General features: G+C 52.6%; 2 protein-coding genes across 6 annotated transcripts in view; one reads left to right on the forward strand and one right to left on the reverse strand.

Annotated features, from left to right (window-relative positions):
- The first annotated feature begins 21 nt into the window (after nucleotides 1–21).
- Nucleotides 22–11,578, forward strand: ERG28 (ergosterol biosynthesis 28 homolog). 5 transcript variants are annotated; one of them, XM_062181765.1, is made up of 5 exons: nucleotides 22–121; nucleotides 3,305–3,466; nucleotides 6,630–6,720; nucleotides 10,658–10,776; nucleotides 10,875–11,578. In XM_062181765.1, the coding sequence occupies exons 2-5, from the start codon at nucleotides 3,334–3,336 to the stop codon at nucleotides 10,952–10,954; spliced, it is 423 nt and encodes a 140-aa protein (XP_062037749.1). In that variant the 5' UTR covers nucleotides 22–121; nucleotides 3,305–3,333; the 3' UTR covers nucleotides 10,955–11,578. The 5 variants fall into 5 exon arrangements, with proteins under 5 accessions (XP_062037749.1, XP_062037750.1, XP_062037748.1 ...); XM_062181766.1 differs by having other exon boundaries at nucleotides 38–228; XM_062181764.1 differs by having other exon boundaries at nucleotides 38–206.
- A 2,074-nt stretch (nucleotides 11,579–13,652) lies between these two features.
- Nucleotides 13,653–17,912, reverse strand: part of FLVCR2 (FLVCR choline and putative heme transporter 2) — a 64,366-nt gene continuing 60,106 nt past the window's right edge. The window contains exon 10 of the mRNA XM_062181762.1: nucleotides 13,653–15,096. Coding sequence (XP_062037746.1) covers nucleotides 15,022–15,096 — 75 coding nt within the window. The 3' untranslated portion in view covers nucleotides 13,653–15,021. The remainder of the gene's footprint in view (nucleotides 15,097–17,912) is intronic.

Raw genomic sequence — 17,912 nt, forward strand, 5'->3', positions numbered from 1 at the left:
GTGGAGCCGGGCTGAGGGCGGGGGGCGGGGACGAGTGGCTCAGGTGGAATAGGGGCTGGAGCCGGCCTGGGGAAGCTGGTTTGCTGCTGCGGCTGCGGCAGTGCCCGGGTCCGGCTGCCAGGTAAGGCGACGGTGGGAGAGAAGAGGGCTGCAGGTGGCCGGGTGACATCTGATTGCGAGGATCCGAAGAACCGGGACAAACGGAGGTGGGACGGAAGGAAGATGCTAGTAGGCATCCTTTTGTGGGGGAGAGGGGTTCGGGAGCCGACGACGAGGGGGAACCCGGAAGATGGGGAGGGCGTGGTGGGTTCGGGGAACGAAGGGTGGGTGAGGGCAAGAGCAGCCACTGAGAGCTGCTCCTGTGCGAGGAGCCTTCTCCGTCACCCTGGAGGTTGATGTTTGTAACCCCATTCTGCAGAGGAGGGAACTGAGTCACACAGCACCGAGTGGTAGGGGCAGGATAGGAACGTCCCTGGCTGGGCTCCCTAACACCAGACCCACGCTATCCTGGACGAGGTCGGGGCAGATTTTGGAATAGCAGCCGTATGAGGGAAGTTCAAAAGGTTCATGAAAAAATGGAATTAAAAGATTAGTTTGGAGCAAAAATTTTTGATACTATGTTGATTTTTAGGGTTATTTTCTTTTTTCTTTCAAAGGCAGAGAGACAGATCTTTCATCCACTGGGTCTCTATCCCAAATGCACACAGTAGCCCAGAGGCTGGACCAGGCTGAAGCCAGGAGCCAGATCTCAATCAGAGTCTCCCACGTGGGTGGCAGGGACCCAAGTTCTTGGGCCGACTGCTGCCTCCCAGGGTGAGCGTTAGCAGGAAGTTGGGCTGGGAAGCAGAGCCTGGGCTCCAACCCAGGCCCTCCGGTGTAGGATGCAGGCACCTTACCCACTGCACCAAATGCCTGCCCTGATGCAAATTTTTTTTTTTTTAAATTTTTTTGACAGGCAGAGTGGACAGTAGAGAGAGAGACAGAGAGAAAGGTCTTCCTTTTGCCGTTGGTTCACCCTCCAATGGCCGCTGCAGCCGGCGCACCGCGCTGATCCAATGGCAGGAGCCAGGTGCTTCTCCTGGTCTCCCATGGGATGCAGGGCCCAAGCACTAGGGCCATCCTCCACTGCACTCCCTGGCCACAGCAGAGAGCTGGCCTGGAAGAGGGGCAACCGGGACAGGATCGGTGCCCCGACCGGGACTAGAACCCAGTGTGCCGGCGCCACAAGGGGGAGGACTAGCCTAATGAGCCGCGGCGCCGGCCCTGATGCAAATATTTTTAAGCGAATCATTTAACTCTGGTCCCACCCTCGTTTGTAAAATGGAAATACTAAGTGGTATAACACATGTTGGGTGCATGGCACAAAGCCCAGTAAGGCAAGGCTCCTGCAGCGCTCACCAAGAGTGCTACTTCCTTCTCTTAAAGCCGCAGCAGGTTGTTTATTTTTATCTTTTGGATTGTTCTTCTAGTTTATGGACTATGTGTGCCTAAGGAACAGGGTAGAAAAAAAGTAAGGGTGTAAATAGTGCTCTCACACCGTACGTTCCACTGCAGATCCGTACTCTGTAGGTTTGGGAGGATCTGTCATCAAGAATCAGGCAGGCACCTGTGAGCCTCTGGCTTTGGAGAGCATTGACATGAAAAAGTAAATAGAGGGGCTGGTGCTATGGCGCAGCGGGTTAACGCCCTGGCCTGAAGTGCCAGCATCTCATATGGGCACCGGTTCTAGTCCCAGCTGCTCTTCTTCCAACCCAGCGCTCTGCTATGGCCTGAGAAAGCAGTGGAAGGTGGCCCAAGTCCTTGGGCCCCTGCACCCACATGGGAGACCCAGAGGAAGCTCCTGGCCCCTGGCTTCGGATCGGCGCAGCTCCGGCTGTTGCGGACATCTGGGGAGTGAACCATCGGACGCAAGACCTCTCTTTCGCTGCCTCTCCTCTCTCTATGGAACTCTGACTTGCAGATAAATACATAAATCTTTTAAAAAAAGAAAAAGTAAAGAGGAAGACTGATTGCAACCAAGAGAAAGGAATTTTGATGTATGGTAGTATTTGAAGAAATTGCTTAAAGATAAGTAGTGTTCCACTTATTGCAGATTATACAAATCTACTCCAAAAAGTTCATGGAGAATGGAATTAGAAGACAAATTTTGGTTTATTTTTGTGCAAGACATTTTTGAAATCCATGCTGAACTTTTTGAAGAGCCCCATACTGTTCACTGACTGTTATCAGTGTAACCAAGCATTGCAACCAACTTCTGTAAGCCTTACACTAAAATCTATTGTATTACTTTTTTTTTTTTTTTTAAATTTGAAAGGCAGAGTTACAGAGAGGCAGAGAGAGAGAGAGAGAGAGAGAGGTCTTGTATCCACTGGTTCACTCCCCAGATGGCAGCAACAAACCAGAGCTATGCTGATCCAAAGCCAGGATCCAGCAGCTTCTTCCGTGTCTCCCACGTGGGTACAGGGGCTCAAGGACATGGACCATCTTCTACTGCTTTCCCAGGCCATAGCAGAGAGCTGGATCAGAAGTGAATCAGCCGGGACTTGAACTGGCATCCATATGGAATACTGGCACTATAGGCGGAAGGCTCACCCGCTACGCCACAGCGCCGGCCCCTGTATTACTTTATAGTAATACTTATACAGGTCTTTACTTCTGTTGCCTTTCTTCCCATTTTTCTCTCCGGGTTTGTCCCTTCCACCCGCGGTCGTTGTCACCCTCAGTAAAGGTCAGCACACTGGCTTCAGGTGACTATTAGAGGCAATGTGCCAACCTAGGAAGTAAGAGTAATGTGTAAAGAAAACCGAGCGGGGGCGGACATCGTGGCGCAGATTAAGCTGCTGTCTGAGACACCCCTGTCACATATCTGTGTGCCTAGGATTGAGTCCTACTTCCACTTCTGATCCAACTTCCTGTGAATGTGAGCCCTGGGAGGCAACAGCCGATGGTTCAAGTACTTGCTTGGGCTCATGCCGCCCATGAGGGAGACCTGGATGGAGTTCCTGGTACCTGCCTTCTACCTGGCCCAGCCCCAGCCTGTTGTGGGCATCTGGGGAGTGAACTAAGGGATGAAAGATAGCTTGCTCTTGCTCTATCACTCTGCCTTTCAAATAAGTAAAAATAAATTAATTAGATTTCAACCAAAAAAAGAAACAAAACTGGTGCATGAGCCTGGAGGACCTAGAGAGGAGCTCACGCAGTGACTGCCCAAGCTTAGTGCAGCTCTCGTGAACGGGCCGCAGATAGCCACAGAGCAGAGATGGACTGACCTTGGCTCCTCGTGTCCGCTGTCCTTGTTCCCAAGGCAGACGCCCTCTCGGATCCAAGGGCAGCATGAGCCGATTCCTGAACGTGCTGCGGAGCTGGCTGGTCATGGTGTCCATCATAGCCATGGGGAACACGCTGCAGAGCTTCCGGGACCACACGTTCCTCTATGAAAAGCTCTACACCGGCAAGCCGAACCTCGGTAAGAACCAGAGAGCCATGTCCTTCATAGGAGCAGCCCTTGAGTGGTTCCCCAGGCACTCTGTACCCCAGCACAGCCCCCATGCACTCTACACCGGCACAGCCCCCGTGCACTCTACACCGGCACAGCCCCCGTGCACTCTGTACACCAGCACAGCCCCCATGCACTCTCTACACAGGCACAGCCCCCATGCACTCTCTACACAGGCACAGCCCCCATGCACTCTCTACACAGGCACAGCCCCCGTGCACTCTGTACCCCGGCACAGCCCCCAGGCACTCTCTACACAGGCACAGCCCCCATGCACTCTGTCCCCGGCATAGCCCCCGTCCACTCTGTACCCCGGCACAGCCCCTGTGCACTCTCTACACCGGCACAGCCCCATGTACTCTGTACACCGGCACAGCCCCCATGCACTCTCTACACAAGCACAGCCCCCATGCAGGCTATACTTCACCACAACCTAGGGACTCAAAGCACAGGCACCTGTTTCGTCCTCCATAATTTAGGTACTTGACAAAGTTCGTGGAAAGCCATGTTACAGAAACACTATGCATGGATTTCACCTAATTTCACCTTTTTTGCACCTAAATGTATGTGTCTTTTAAGTCTAATTTTCCGTGCGTGTTTTAAAGAACCCTCACACTTACTGAACCTGGGGGAAGCTCAGGAACCCAGGCTCTGAGAATGTTCCAGGTGATTGTTTGCTGCCTGATCGAGGCTTTGGCAGCCGCTGGGATGATCAGCTTGTCAAGGACACATGACCCCTTTCCACTAGCTTCTCTGAATACCTGCTGACTCATTTCGGAGTGCCCTGGGCAGGCAGTGCACACAAACAGCATTAGACAGGTAGGTGAGAGAGTGGGGCTACTGGTGACCGGGTAAACGTCCCACTGAAAAGCTTTTCTTCAGCAGTCAGTCACGGCACATGGATACCCCCCAGGTGATCTGGAGAGAGACTAACCAGAGTCCTCCCCAAACCGTGACATCGTCCCTAAGAAGGCAATCCACATCCCTCCAAGCTGGTCCCCCAGAAAGAAACCGCATTTCCCAGTGGCCTTTGCTGCCTCCCCAAGCCTGTCTGCTGGCGGTGTTTTTGCGTTCTCGCTCGTACTCCACGGCACGGGTGGGTGCGGTAGTCTGAGCCGTGGCACTGTTTCATAGCAGCCGACAAGTGTGTGTGACATTTATAGCTAACCCAGATACGGGCATTGACCTAGCTCAGATTTCTGTAACATCTAAGCATGAAATGAAATGAAATAGGCTGAGGCTCCTCTTGAGCAAGGTTCAGTTACAGTAGGAGTGAGAGGCCTGGAAAAGCAAGCAGGACAACTCCTTGTTCTCATCCCCAAACGCTGCCCTCCCATGGCTGCAGAACCCCGTGTAGACTCAGGCTGTCGCAGGTTGGCTGGTCCAGCCCCTTGCATTTAGTGTGCAACAGAGAAGCCCGGGGGTCATGTGACATGCTGGAGTGCGTGTCGATGAGCAGAACTCTGTGCGTGTGTGTGTGTGTGTGTGACTGCCCCCTCCCTTTCATCTGGGGGTTGTCACAGGGCCCTGCTGATTGATGCTCATGGTGTTCTGGAGCGTCCCATAGAATTCCATGGTTAGGGCAGATGAAGCGCCCCACGCTAGTGTCACTAACCAGAGAAACTTCCTTCCTCTTTTCATCAGAGAAGCTAGCACGCTGGGTTACGAAAGTTGCAGCCATCCAGGGCTAGTGCTAGGTGTTTGCTTGGCATGTGGAATTCTTTCCCACTACCATTGGGAGGTCTTGAGTGCTGTGAATTTGGTGGAGTGTCTGGTATTCCCGAGGCTGGAAAACCCTTCCAGCCCACGTAGACATGCGTAGCCCTTCCAGGTGTCAGTCGCATCCCTGGACGTTGCTCTTGCTCGGCAGAGAAACCAGCAAAGGAGGCATCTTTGCTTCCACCATGTTTACGTCCCCAAGTCGCTGGATGCCTCGGGCCAATGTCTGTGTACTTATACACAATCCTAGCCGAAAGGCCAAGACGGTACGCGGCGGCTGCGCTTTGAATCACCCAGTCCGGAAGTTTCTAGAAAATAACTGTATGGGGCTGGCGCTGTGGCAAATGGGGTAAAGCCACTGCCTGCAGCACCAGCATCCCGTATGGGCACTGATTCGAGTCCCAGCTGCTCCATTTTCAATCCAGCTCCCTGCTGATGCACCTGGAAAAGCCGTAGAAGATGGCACAAGTCCTTGGGCCCTTGCACCCACATGGGAGACCTGGATGAAGCTCCTGGCTCCTGGCTTCAGCCTGGCCAAGCCCTGACCGTTGCAGCCACTGGGGAGTGAACCAGCGAATGGAAGATCTTTCTCTCTCTCTCTCTCTCTCTCTCTCTCTGCCTCTGCCTCTCCTTCTCAGTAACTCTTTCAAATAAATAAATCTTTAAAAAAGAAAATAAGAAAATACATATATGCCCAAATGTATGATGTGATTGGTCTGGCACACAGGCCGTGGTAATGTTATAAAATCTCTCAGTTGATTCAAGAAGCAGCTTTATAGTAGAATATGACCCACACTTTTAGGATAAGATATTTAACACAGAGGCATCAGAATGAAGCCACCAAAAGCTGCCAGCAAACACCAAGGACACAGGGCTCTGTCCCACTGCCAAGTGCACAGGAAACCTGTCTAGTTTGGGCTTCGCTCAGACCCCATAAATCTGCATGCAGGAAGAGACCCAGGGATGTAGGTATCTTAAAGACCTCATGCCGGCATCTAGGTTGGTGCTGGTGTCTCTGAGTTCTGTCCTGCATCAAGCCTGCTAGTCTTGTACTGAGAGACCAATCTTGGCAGCATCCCCCCACGCCTCTCCTGACACAGACTCTCTGGGTTGCCTGGGAGCCAAGGGCGTGAACTGCTGTATCCAGGACTGGCTTGCCTAAGTGGTCCCTTTGTTGGCTTCACTCTTGGAACTCCTCTTCCCCCTGCAGAGATCTGAAGGGCACCTGAGCAGTGCTCATGCCCGGCGTTCCTTCCATTCCTTCCAGCCCGTTCTCGAGTGGGGCGCTGGAGCCTGCGCAGGGAGGTCAGGGTCAGCTCCCTGGCTGCCGTGAGTGACTGGCGCTGTGGGAGGAGTCTGGAAGGACCGCCAACCCCCTCCCTTCTCAACATTCGTGCTTGCTTTTGCCCCGCAGTGAACGGCCTGCAAGCTCGGACCTTTGGCATCTGGACGCTGCTGTCCTCGGTGATTCGCTGCCTCTGTGCCATCGACATCCACAACAAGACGTATGTAAGGGAAGGAGGAGCTCTGGCATCCTTTTGTTGGAAATCGGCTGCGAGGCACAGCCATTGCCCCCTACTGTTAAGTAGGACCAGTTCATTCACTACTTAATACATTTGGCTGGCGCCATGGCTTAACAGGCTAATCCTCCACCTTGCGGCGCCGGCACACCGGGTTCTAGTCCCGGTTGGGGCGCCGGATTCTATCCCGGTTGCCTCTCTTCTAGGCCAGCTCTCTGCTGTGGCCCGGGAAGGCAGTGAGGATGGCCCAAGTCCTTGGGCCCTGCACCGGCATGGGAGACCAGGAAAAGCGCCTGGTTCCTGGCTTCGGATCAGCACGATGCATTGGCCGCAGCAGCCATTGGAGGGTGAACCAACGGCAAAAAGGAAGACCTTTCTCTCTGTCTCGCTCTCTCTCTCTCTCTCACTATCCACTCTGCCTGTCCAAAAAAAAAAAAAAATACATTTGTCTGGAAAGCAGATAATAAAAGGCTAAACTTGCCGTGTTGAGGCCATCCAGGCCTCAAAAACATGAAAGGCCAACGGGTCTTATTTAGCCTGGAAACTCTGGAACTGACCCAACAGCGGCAATGGCATTATCCAGTGGCCTGCATCGTATCCCTGTACTTCTTTACTAAGGAGGGTGGTATGTGTGCTCTTCTTAGGGTGGCCACCCACACATACCTTTCTCACATTCCTCCCTAAGAAGCAGGAATGAACGGAAATCACCATCCCGAAGAGGAGGAGCTCACGGTAAACTGTTGTATGCCTAGGCACAATCAGCTGCTGAGGGTGAAAGAGAAGCTGGGACCCCTGGGGTCCACCTCTCCAAGGTTCTCAGACCAGCGTGGAACCGTGGCCTGTGGTCACAGATAACCGGCCTACAGGATGCTGTAACTGCTTCTGGCCACTGGGTGGGGCTCGAGCTTTCTTCCAGGCCACAGTCATCGCAGTTTGCTCAGGTCACTGGGTGAGGCTGTCAGAAGGCCAGCTTCACACTGAAAGACTTTTCTGCCTTATCCAGGCTCTTGGATCTGGGGAGGGAGGGGCCGTGATGGTTACTGAGCTCCTGATGAAGTGCCTCCCAGTGTCCCTGCGGAGGAGTGATTCTCCTTCCTGATGTTGCAGATCTAAGAGTTGAAGCTTCTTAAGGCTGGCCTTCGGTTGGGACACCCATGTCCCTCGTCCCACATCCCACATTAGTGTCCCTGGGTTCAGCTCTGGGCTCTGGCTCCTAACTCCAGCTTCCTCCTGAAGTAGACACCAGCAGGGAGTGGTGATGGCTCATGTAGTTCTTGCCATTGAGGCAGCAGACTGGATTGGGTTGCCTGATATTTGGGGGTGGGGGACCTTGTGCGTGTGCTCGCTCGCTCTCTCTCTCTCTCTCTTTGCCTATCTGTCTCTCAAATAAGTATATATTTTTTAAATAGGAAAGTCTATTTTTTTTTTTTTTGACAGAGTGGACAGTGAGAGAGAGACAGAGAGAAAGGTCTTCCTTTTGCCGTTGGTTCACCCTCCAATGGCCGCCGCGGTAGCGCGCTGCGGCCGGCGCACCGCGCTGTTCCGATGGCAGGAGCCAGGTGCTTCTCCTGGTCTCCCATGGGGTGCAGGGCCCAGGGACCTGGGCCATCCTCCACTGCACTCCCTGGCCACAGCAGAGAGCTGGCCTGGAAGAGGGGCAACCGGGACAGGATCGGTGCCCCGACCGGGACTAGAACCCGGTGTGCCGGCGCCGCAAGGCGGAGGATTAGCCTGTTGAGCCATGGCGCCGGCCAGGAAAGTCTATTTTTAAAAAACAAATATTAGAAACCCAATTAATTTAAGCTTAGGAGAACTGACTCCAGTGGGATTTGCAGCAAGACTATTAGCTCTCTGATTTCTCCAACTTTAAAGTTTTGTTTTTTTTTTTAACTTGAAAGTGTAGTTTGCTTGTCCTAGATTGACACATATTTTTGGAAGCAGTGTGGTTTAGCGGAACAGCCTGGGGCCGAGGGTGAAAACAGAGAGAGGGTTCTGCTCTCGGTGCTCAGCCCCAGCTGCCCCGCAGCAGTGTGGCTGGCCTCTGCACTTGGTCTCGCACAGCAAACGGGAGTGCGCATCTGTTCTAACTCTCAGGGTGACAGAGGGAGCGAGGATTGGGTAATCATTTTTTAAAGTTACTTATTGACTTAGAAAGGAAGAGACAGAGATCTCCCACCTGCGGGTTCACTCCCCAAATGCTCGCACCAACCTGGGCTGGGCCAGACAGAAGCCAGTAGCCATAGCCAGAAACTTAATCCAGGTCTCCCTGTGGGTGGCAGGGACCAAGTAGTTGAACTATCACCTGCTGCCTCCCGTGGTACACATCAGCAGGAAGCAGGAATGGAGAGCAGAGCCAGGACTCAAACCCAGGAACTCGAGGATGGAATGTGGCCATCCCAAGGGCAGCTTAGCCTCTGCACCATGCGCCCACCCCATAATCATTTCAAAGACCTTGACTGTGATACAGAACTGCTGACAGGTACAAGGGATCCATTTTCTATTTCCTGGACTTTGAGAGTGAGCGAAGACAACCCAGACTTCCCCTTATTTCTGTTAGCCATTCATGCATCCCCTTGCCAGCACAGGACAGGTGCAAACGCTGACTTTCTGTGTCTAACCCGTCCCAGCCCAGGACTTTGATCCATTCATTTCTGATATGCACTCTGATCCTGTCCCCTCCCTAACTGGAAAATCAAAACCACCACACATGCAGACATAGTTAGTAAATGTGTAAAGCCAGGCTGCAGAATGATATAGATGATATAAATACTTCTGGGGAGGGCAGAGGGAGGACAGGATCAGGTGGGGTGAGGAATTACAGGATGCATGGCCTGTTAGCTGTAGATTTCATTTCTTAGAAAAAAGTGTCTCGACCAACATGTCAGCATGTTAAGATTTGGTTATATTGGTGTTTCCTTGAGTCTTCTATCATTTTGCATTGTTTGAAGTATTTCCTACCTTTCTAAAATTTCATTGTTGGGCTGGCATTGTGGTGTAGCAGATAAAGCCGCCGTCTACGATGCTGGCATCCCATTTGGGCCCTGGTTCATGTCCCGGCTGCCCCACTTCCAATCCAACTCGCTGCTAATGGCCTGGGAAAGCAGCGTAAGATGACCTAGTCCTTGGCCCCTGTACTCACATGGGAGATCCAGAAGAAGCTCCTGGCTCCTGGCTTTGGATCGGCCCAGCTCTGGCTATTGCAGCCATCTAGAGAGTGAACCAGCCTATGGAAGATCTCTTTCTCTGTCTCTCCCTTTCTCTTTTCTAACTCAGACTTTCCCATAAAATGAATCAATCTTAAATAATATACAGTTTCATTGTTAAAGATGTAGGAATCCGTGCTGTCATCATCTCCACGTCATAGCCAATGCTGAGGAGCAAACTCTGCCCGTGGGGCTGTCACTGAGTCCTCCCCGGGCACTTTTCTAGGCAGACACAAATACCCAGCTGGTATTGCAGGAGTGTCTGGAAGCCCCAGCCGTGTCCTTGGTGCTTCGTCCCCATTCAAGCCACTCATCTCGTGGCATCCATCATGCAAACAAGCACCTGGGCAGGTACCAGCCAGGCGGGAATAGAGTACAGAGGCAGCCAGTCTGGAGCGGTAGAACTGTAAGCATTGTACCAGTCTGCCTGGGACTGCTGTAAGCCAGGCTCTTGCTTGCCTACAGCTGAGTCTGCCCCCTGCCCAACTTGAAGATCTGCAGTGGGCGCCAGGACCCTGCTCCCCGCTTAGCAGTCCAACCTTCCTTTTGCCCTAGATGAGAATCAGCTGATAGATCAAACAGCCGGGTCTTTCCCAGTGACACGTGGCCATTTTCCTGAGCCATCACCATGCTCTGGGAGGCTCAGGTCTGACCGATGCTTCCCCCTGTGCCATGCCAAGCTCACGGTGACTGCTCTGCTTCCTGTCTGCCTCCTGCAGGCTCTACCACATCACACTGTGGACCTTCTTCCTCGCCCTGGGCCACTTCCTGTCTGAATTGTTCGTGTTTGGAACCGCGGCCCCCACGATCGGCGTCCTGGCACCCCTGATGGTGGCAAGTGAGCATCCAGCCCCGGGGCCGGCACGGAGCACACGGACCAGGGATGGATGAACGGTGCCCTGTTGACGCCAGCCACTGCGCTTTTCTCTGTTTCAGGTTTCTCAATCCTGGGGATGCTCGTTGGACTCCGGTACCTGGAAGTGGAGCCGGTGTCCAGACAGAAGAAGAGAAACTGAAGCCAGCGGTGCCACCTCCAGGACTTCACTGCCTTCCGCTCTGTCCTCTCCATCGCCGCTCTTTCACTTCTTTTCGGCTCCTTCATCTTCTGGCCTCTTCAGCTTCCATTGCACACTTTTGAAATTTTCACAGCAGGCATACAGAAAAGTATATAACACTCACGTGCGGTTAAACACTAATTTTAGAGTGGATACCCTAACTCCATCCGAGCCAAGAAGTTGCCAGCACCTCCAAAGCGCGTCCTTCCCCCACCTGCAGCCCCGCCAGGCTCCCTCCTCCAGCCACTTCGCCTTTGGTTTTCATCCCTTGTCTTGTGTGGTGGGAACACATGAACTGCGAAGCCTAAAGCTGCTGCCTGCCCAGAGCAGCCGTGACCAAGGGCTGCCTCGAGGGGTGGCCGTGCAGGTCGGCCTCCTCTCTGCTGCTGGACGCGTGACTCTGAGCCACCCGAGGGACGGGCAGCTCTTCTGAGAAGGGCTCCTCTGTGCGTGAGAGCAGGACCCTGGCTCTCCTTAGAGCCACAAGCGCATGAGAGCTGGAAGAGTCTGTCCATTTTTAGACCTTCTGGTCAGCTGTATTTGTGTAACAACTTTTATAATAAATAGAGGAACCCTCTGCTCCGATCAGTCCTTGTCCTTTGACCCTCCTAAAGCAGGAGCCCCCTGCCCTCGGAGCCCTAGGATGGGAGCAGCACAGCTTTGTGCCTAATTGTGTGCCCCACCATGCGTGGGCAGCTCAGCTCCAGTAAACGCCGTAGCCTTCAGCTGCCTACTGTCCTTACTCATTTCTCCTGTTGTCGCTGTTCGTCTGTTTTTAAGAGACAGACGGGAGCTTCCACCCTCTGGTTCACCCCGCTCCCCACAGTGGCTGGGACTGGGCTGAGGCCAGAACTGGGAGCAGGAACTCAGCCAGGTCACAGCCATGAACCGTCACTGATGCCTCGCCCAGTCTGCGCAGGTCAGGAGCCAGCGCGGGGCATGAAACCCAGGTCCTTCCCCAAGAAGCAGGCATCTTCCCTGACCTCGGAACTGCCAGGCTGACCGCCGGCCCTGTCTTGTGTTCTTACCCACCTGTGCCAGTCTTCAGTTCCCAGCTGAACAGTCAGGACTCTCTTGTTTACTTCCTAAAGAAAACTTTAAGGGGCCTGCGCTGTGGCACAGTAGGTTAATCCTCCGCCTGTGGTGCCAGCATCCTATATGGGCGCCGATTCTAGTCCCAGCTGCTCCTCTTCCCATCCAGCTTTCTGTTATGGCCTGGGAAAGCAGTGGAAGATGGCCCAAGTCCTTGGGCCCCTGCACCCACGTGGGAGACCCTGAAGAAGCTCCTGGCTCCTGGTTTTGGATCAGCGCAGCTCTGGCTGTTGCAGCCATTTGGGGAGTGAACCAGCAGACAGAAGACCTTTCTCTCTGCCTCTCCCTCTCACTGTAACTCTGCCTCTCAAATAAATAAATAAAAATCTCAAAAAAAAAAAGGAAAAGAAAACTTTAAAAAAAAATAGGTTTATTTGAAAGGTAGAAAGACAGGGAGAAACAGAAAGATCTGTTCACTCCCTAGATGACTGTAACATCCCAGGCTGGGCCAGGCCATGGTCAGGAGCAGGGAACAACACCTGGGTCTCCCATGTGGTGGCAGGGGCCGTCTTCCACTGCCTTCCCAGATGCATTAGAAGGTTGCTGGGTCAAACGTGCAGCAGCCAGGACTCGAATCAGTACTCACATAGAGATGCTGGAGTCCCAGGCGCCACAGTGCCAGCCCCAAGAAACAGATTCTTAAGAAAGCAGAAATAGAAAGTAGATCTGGACAACATGGAGAAAAAACAGCTGCATGCCATGAAGAGGGGACAGCTAAGCCCCAAGGACAACGCAGCAGAATGGACAGCTGCCCCCTCAAACGCTACCGGGTCCCCTCCCAGGTGAGTGAAAACAGAATTGTAATAGTCTTTCCCCAAATGAAAATTGCTAATAATTACAGTGGCAGAAGCCTACAGGCCCAGTGCAGCTCTCCAGGGAAGCCACGTACAGAAAACAGCCACAGGCTCAAGTGAACACAACTCGGCCTACGGTAGTGGCAGTCAGTGGACGGTTGGGAAGAAAAATAGCACGGAGCCACAGACACAGGGACAGAGCTGTGGACTCCAGCCAGAGTGAGCTGCTGTGCGGCTGGGATGATCGCAGAACAAACACTTCAGCCACCTGTGAGGCACGGCCAGGAACCGCAGTGGGCTGTCCTCAGCAGTCATGTCAGACCCGTGCATGGGCCGGAAAGAGGTTGGGGACACAGGCTGGACCCAAGAGACAGCAGCCTTGCCGCACTCCAGGATGGCAACGTCCTCCTCCCGGGGGAGCTGCCTCACTGCTCCTCCAGGCCTCCCCACCCCTCAGACACAGCCCTTGAAATATGTGGTCATCTTGGGGACACCGCCAAATGACAAGGAAGACTGATTTGAAAACCGTTTATTGCCTTAAAAGATCTGGTGGTACAAATAGTACAAATTTTATTTTTAAAATAAAGCAATAGATTCAGTAAACACTTAGTTAATATTAGCTCCAGGGGTAGAAGAGTAAACACTTTTCTCCTGATCAGAAAGTAAGAAAAAGTAAGGCACGTGTCTCCCACCCAGAACACTCCCTCCACCAACAGTGTGAACTTTCATTAGTCACCCACACGTGCACCTGTGCACACGCATGTGTGCACACACACACACACGGCTCCCTGCGGGAGATGGGTCCAAGCACCCCAGCACTGCAGCCAGCACAGGCCGCTCTGATTTGCTGAGGCCAGGGGAGCGGCCGAGGCAAAACAGCACAGTGGTCAAGATCACAGCTGTGTGAGGCACAGAACATTTCTCTTATTCAGGAAGCACGTGAGAAAAGGCTTGACAGTAGCCCAGGCCCGAAAGGAGGCTGGCCCACACTGGCTGAGGGCTCCCTTCACAGTTAGCGAGTGGTAGGGAATATCCACCCCACACATCATCTGGTCTGGCCCTGCCAAGGCAACCGCAGGTGAGACTCAAAATTCATTCCATCTATAGCAGGCTAATTTTTAAGCTGGTAATTCCGTAGGGCCTGCAAGCTGGTGTTATAAATATTCACATGGCCCTCCCAGAAAAAAGGTTCCCCACCCCTGCCTGAGAGTGATAAACAAAACATTACTGCCAGCAGGGGGTGTGTATGCAAATCCTGACCCCAGCAGAGGTGAGTGAGGCAGGACTCCAGCAAACTCATTTCCCCCTGGGGCCCCTTTCTTCTGTCCCTCCATTCACAGCTCTCAGGAGGAAACTTGACTTGGGAGAGGAGCCATGAGTCAGGACTGGCTTTCAGGAAAGATGCAGGTGAGGTGGCTGGGCTGGCCCTCGCAGGGCCCGTGGCAGTGTTTCCCACTGCAGCCTCCAGAGGTGACAGTGACAGTGACACAGAAGTCCCTGGCCATGGACTTGTGTAGAAGAAGCCCTCCCATCCCCAAGACAAGCCACCAGAGCTCCCAGACACACGGAGAAGTGGGCCCTCCCACCTCAGCTTATCCTCAGTGGCCACACAATGTTTGTGTCCAGTTTATTGATGTTTGGTTCAGTCAGCTTTAGGAGGACCTGGAAGCAGACCCCAGCATTAGGCAGGCTGCTGACCCAGGAAGGGCCCTTGGGCACAGCAGCTTGCCTTAAGGCTCCTCAGGGGCCGGCTTCACCTGGGCGTCTTGGGAGACTAGAAAAAGTGAAAATCCTGAATAAGCTCTCTTCCTGTGATAATTCTGCAAGCATGGAGTTAAAAAGGGAAGGCGAGGAGCCGAGGTAGGATGTGCTCAATGTCCTCCTCCAGCCTGCCCCAGCACCAGCTCCCATGACCTAAAAGGGGGTGGGGAGCAAGTGGACTGCATCTCATGAAAGGCCCCGGGTAAACCGTGCAAGCTCTTGAGTGGGTTCCAGGAGGCACAGCCATGCAATCCACAGATATTCCAGCCGGTTCCCTCCTGAGGCTTCTCCAGCAAAGACCTCTGAGCCGGCAGTGAGAGCTGTTCTCAAAGACGAGGTGGCTGTTTGCTGGGCTCCCTGAGTTGCCACCACCTTCTTCTCTCAGAGATGATCATCGGACACAGCAGTGGGCACCTTGCTGGTGTTGCTCTCCTCCTCCTCCTCCTCCGGCAGCTTCTGCAAGGCAGGGCAAGCGGGCAGCCCGGTGGGTCAAAGGCCCGGGTCTCCACCCAAGCTGGGGCAGCTGCCTGCCCATGGCTCTAATCAATGTGCACACGAGAGCCAGAGGCCACTCAGCACCCCTAAGAGTAAACAGAGGCCACAAGAAAGAACCAGCCCCTGCCTGATGCACTCCCCAAACACACGCACCCCCAGCGACACCGCCTCACCAGAGGCGGAAAGGCCAGGGCTACCACAATCCCCCACCCCAAGTGCCATGGGCCCAGAAGCAAGCCCACTGTCCCTCCCCATTCTGACAGCGGACATGTGCCTTGACTAACCATCGACACCTGTCCAAAGTGCCAGGTCTGTGATATCCTTGGTGTTTCCCACTCCCCCCTTTTGGGGGAAGCCCTGGGATAAAGAATGTTATAATGCACATACAAGGAGGCCCCAAAGAGGCTGGATCACAGGCAGCCAGCACAGCTGGGTCTGTCGACTCGGTGCCTCTGTGTGCATGTATACTCTACACACAAGAGGAGACTTCAGGGCAGGCTGGCCCTGAACTTCTCAGAGGAGGATGGCACAGATTCTTCTGGGCCACACTAGTTACATGGGCTGGGAGTTAAATATGGTCTGGACTGAAACCTTTGGGGCCTCAAGGTACACACTGCCAACTTGGACATTTATCTACTCTTTGGGTTTTTTAAAATGTATACATTTTAATGGACACATAGTGAATGTGTAATTGTCACAGAGCAATTGTATGATTGACATATAGTAATTACATAGTGTTAGACATGGGGTACAGTGTGACATTTCAATACATGTATGCAATGTGTCAGGGTAACTGTCATCGCTATCATTTCTTTGTGTTGGGAACATTCAAAATCCTCTCTAGCAGCTATTTTGAAATAGCTGATAAATTGTCGTCAATCACATTTATCCCACCGTGCCATAGAGCATTCCAAGTTATTCCTGCTCTCCAATTGCGCCCCCGTGAGTCTACAGTTTTACCAAGTGCTTTGCCTCTTACCTCCAGCGGACTCCTAATTAGCAAGCAGGCCTTGGGCACAGCCCCAGCGCTGCATGGCCAACAGCACTCAAGGCCTGGAGGAGCATGTGCAAGACCAGGCTGCGTCCAGTGTCAGCCACACCCCCAGTGCTTTCCTTCCCAGGGAAGGCTGCAGGGCTGGGCCAAGGCGATAGCAACAGCTGTGGAAATCCAACTTTCCCACTCTTGCCAACTGTTTGGCACCAGTTCAACCTCAGCCGTGAGGAGCCTTCATTCAGGCTACCAACAGCCTATTTAAGTCAGCCAGCCTCTCCCATCTGCTTGACAACACACACACACACACACACAGGCCTGCCTCCTGCAAAGCCATCAGCATGAAATCATTATCAGAAACGGAGGTTAGTAGGGACAGAAGCACAGCTACATCGCCCATGTGATGGAAGAGAACGAAAAGCCCAAATCAAGATATTTTTCAGAGTCAACGTGGGTCATCACCCTTGTCCCAGAAGTTTGATCTCTTTTCACCTAAACTGTACCTCTCAGGTCCGCTGCATGCCCTGTCTTCACCTGGCTCTGACAATGAACTTGTCAGCAGGTCTCTTGAGTTACACTGAGTGCTTTTCTGGGTTGTGTAACGACAGGTGTGTGCAGGAGGGCTGCTCTGTGTCAGCCCCAGCAAGACCCTGATCACCCCGTGAAGCCAAGTTGCCACAGTTGGCAGTAGGCCCAGAGACAGAGTGAGTTATCCAGGGACACAGGACAGTTGAGCGCCATTGCCAGAGCTTAAGTCTCCAGTTGCTGCTCACTTTTAATTTCCAGCTCCTCCTGTCCAAGGAGATTGAGCCAACAACTACAAGCTCACAGACAAATGTTCCCTGTACACAAGTGTCTGGCTACAAGAATCATAAAAGATTATGCCAAAATATTAGGCAAGATGGAATTCTGTAGACATGAGGTTCTGGTAGAATGTTAACAGTGTGGAAAAGTTGCCAGGCTATATTTAGTAAACAATATAGCCATCAACTGATGATCAGATAAAGAAAATGTGGTATACATACATGATGGAATATTACTCAGCCATAGCAAAGAATGAAATACTGACATTTGCAAAAAATGGATGCAACTAGAGCTCACTATGCTAAGTGAAATAAGCTAGATCCAGAAAGACAAATATCACCTGTTCTATTTGTGGGAATTGATATAAAGACTATAAAGAAAAAAAACAATATAGAGGGAAGGGTAGAAAATGAAAATATAAGCAAGCAAACCTATAGACTACAACACTAGCAAATGGACTAGAATGCTACTTGGTCATCCCTCGGGTGTAGGATTTAGGTGACTTCTGTTTCCTCCTTGTTTGCCTAAATCTGCCAGCATAAACACAGATCATAAAGTAAACACAGCAGAATCTCATGTCACCTGGCACAGTGCATCACATTCCCCTTTGTAACACACTTTCTCCAGGCTCCTTATGTCTGCCATAGACCAGAGTGAACCAAACCAGCACAGGTCCAAGCCTGTGTCCACGGTGGCCCTGGGCTGCCGTGCAGGTCTAGAGAACACTGTTTCTGCTGGAAGGCCTTCCCTGTCTGCCTAGCAAGTCTGCTCTTCTAGGCTCCTCCTTCCACATGCACCTGCTGCCGCCTGCAGTGGTACCAGAAGACAACGGCAAAGGACTGAAGATGACGATCTTAGTACACGTAAGTGCTAAAAACCTCTGCTGCAGAAAACCAGTTTTGTTTTGGAAAACTGGCCAAGATTTTCAAAATGAAACATTCCATGTTGGCACTCTTACACAATGTATAACTTCATTGGCAGC

This window comes from Lepus europaeus, chromosome 22, assembly GCF_033115175.1.
Source record: "Lepus europaeus isolate LE1 chromosome 22, mLepTim1.pri, whole genome shotgun sequence".
NCBI lineage: Eukaryota > Metazoa > Chordata > Mammalia > Lagomorpha > Leporidae > Lepus > Lepus europaeus.

Excerpts from the sequence above, each read along its gene's own strand:
- ERG28 (XM_062181765.1), top strand. The coding sequence starts at position 3,334 with ATGAGCCGATTCCTGAACGTGCTGCGGAGCTGGCTGGTCATGGTGTCC. Across the intron at positions 3,467-6,629 it reads CACCGGCAAGCCGAACCTCG|TGAACGGCCTGCAAGCTCGG; the intron begins GTAAGAACCAGA and ends TTTGCCCCGCAG. Across the intron at positions 6,721-10,657 it reads ATCGACATCCACAACAAGAC|GCTCTACCACATCACACTGT; the intron begins GTATGTAAGGGA and ends TGCCTCCTGCAG.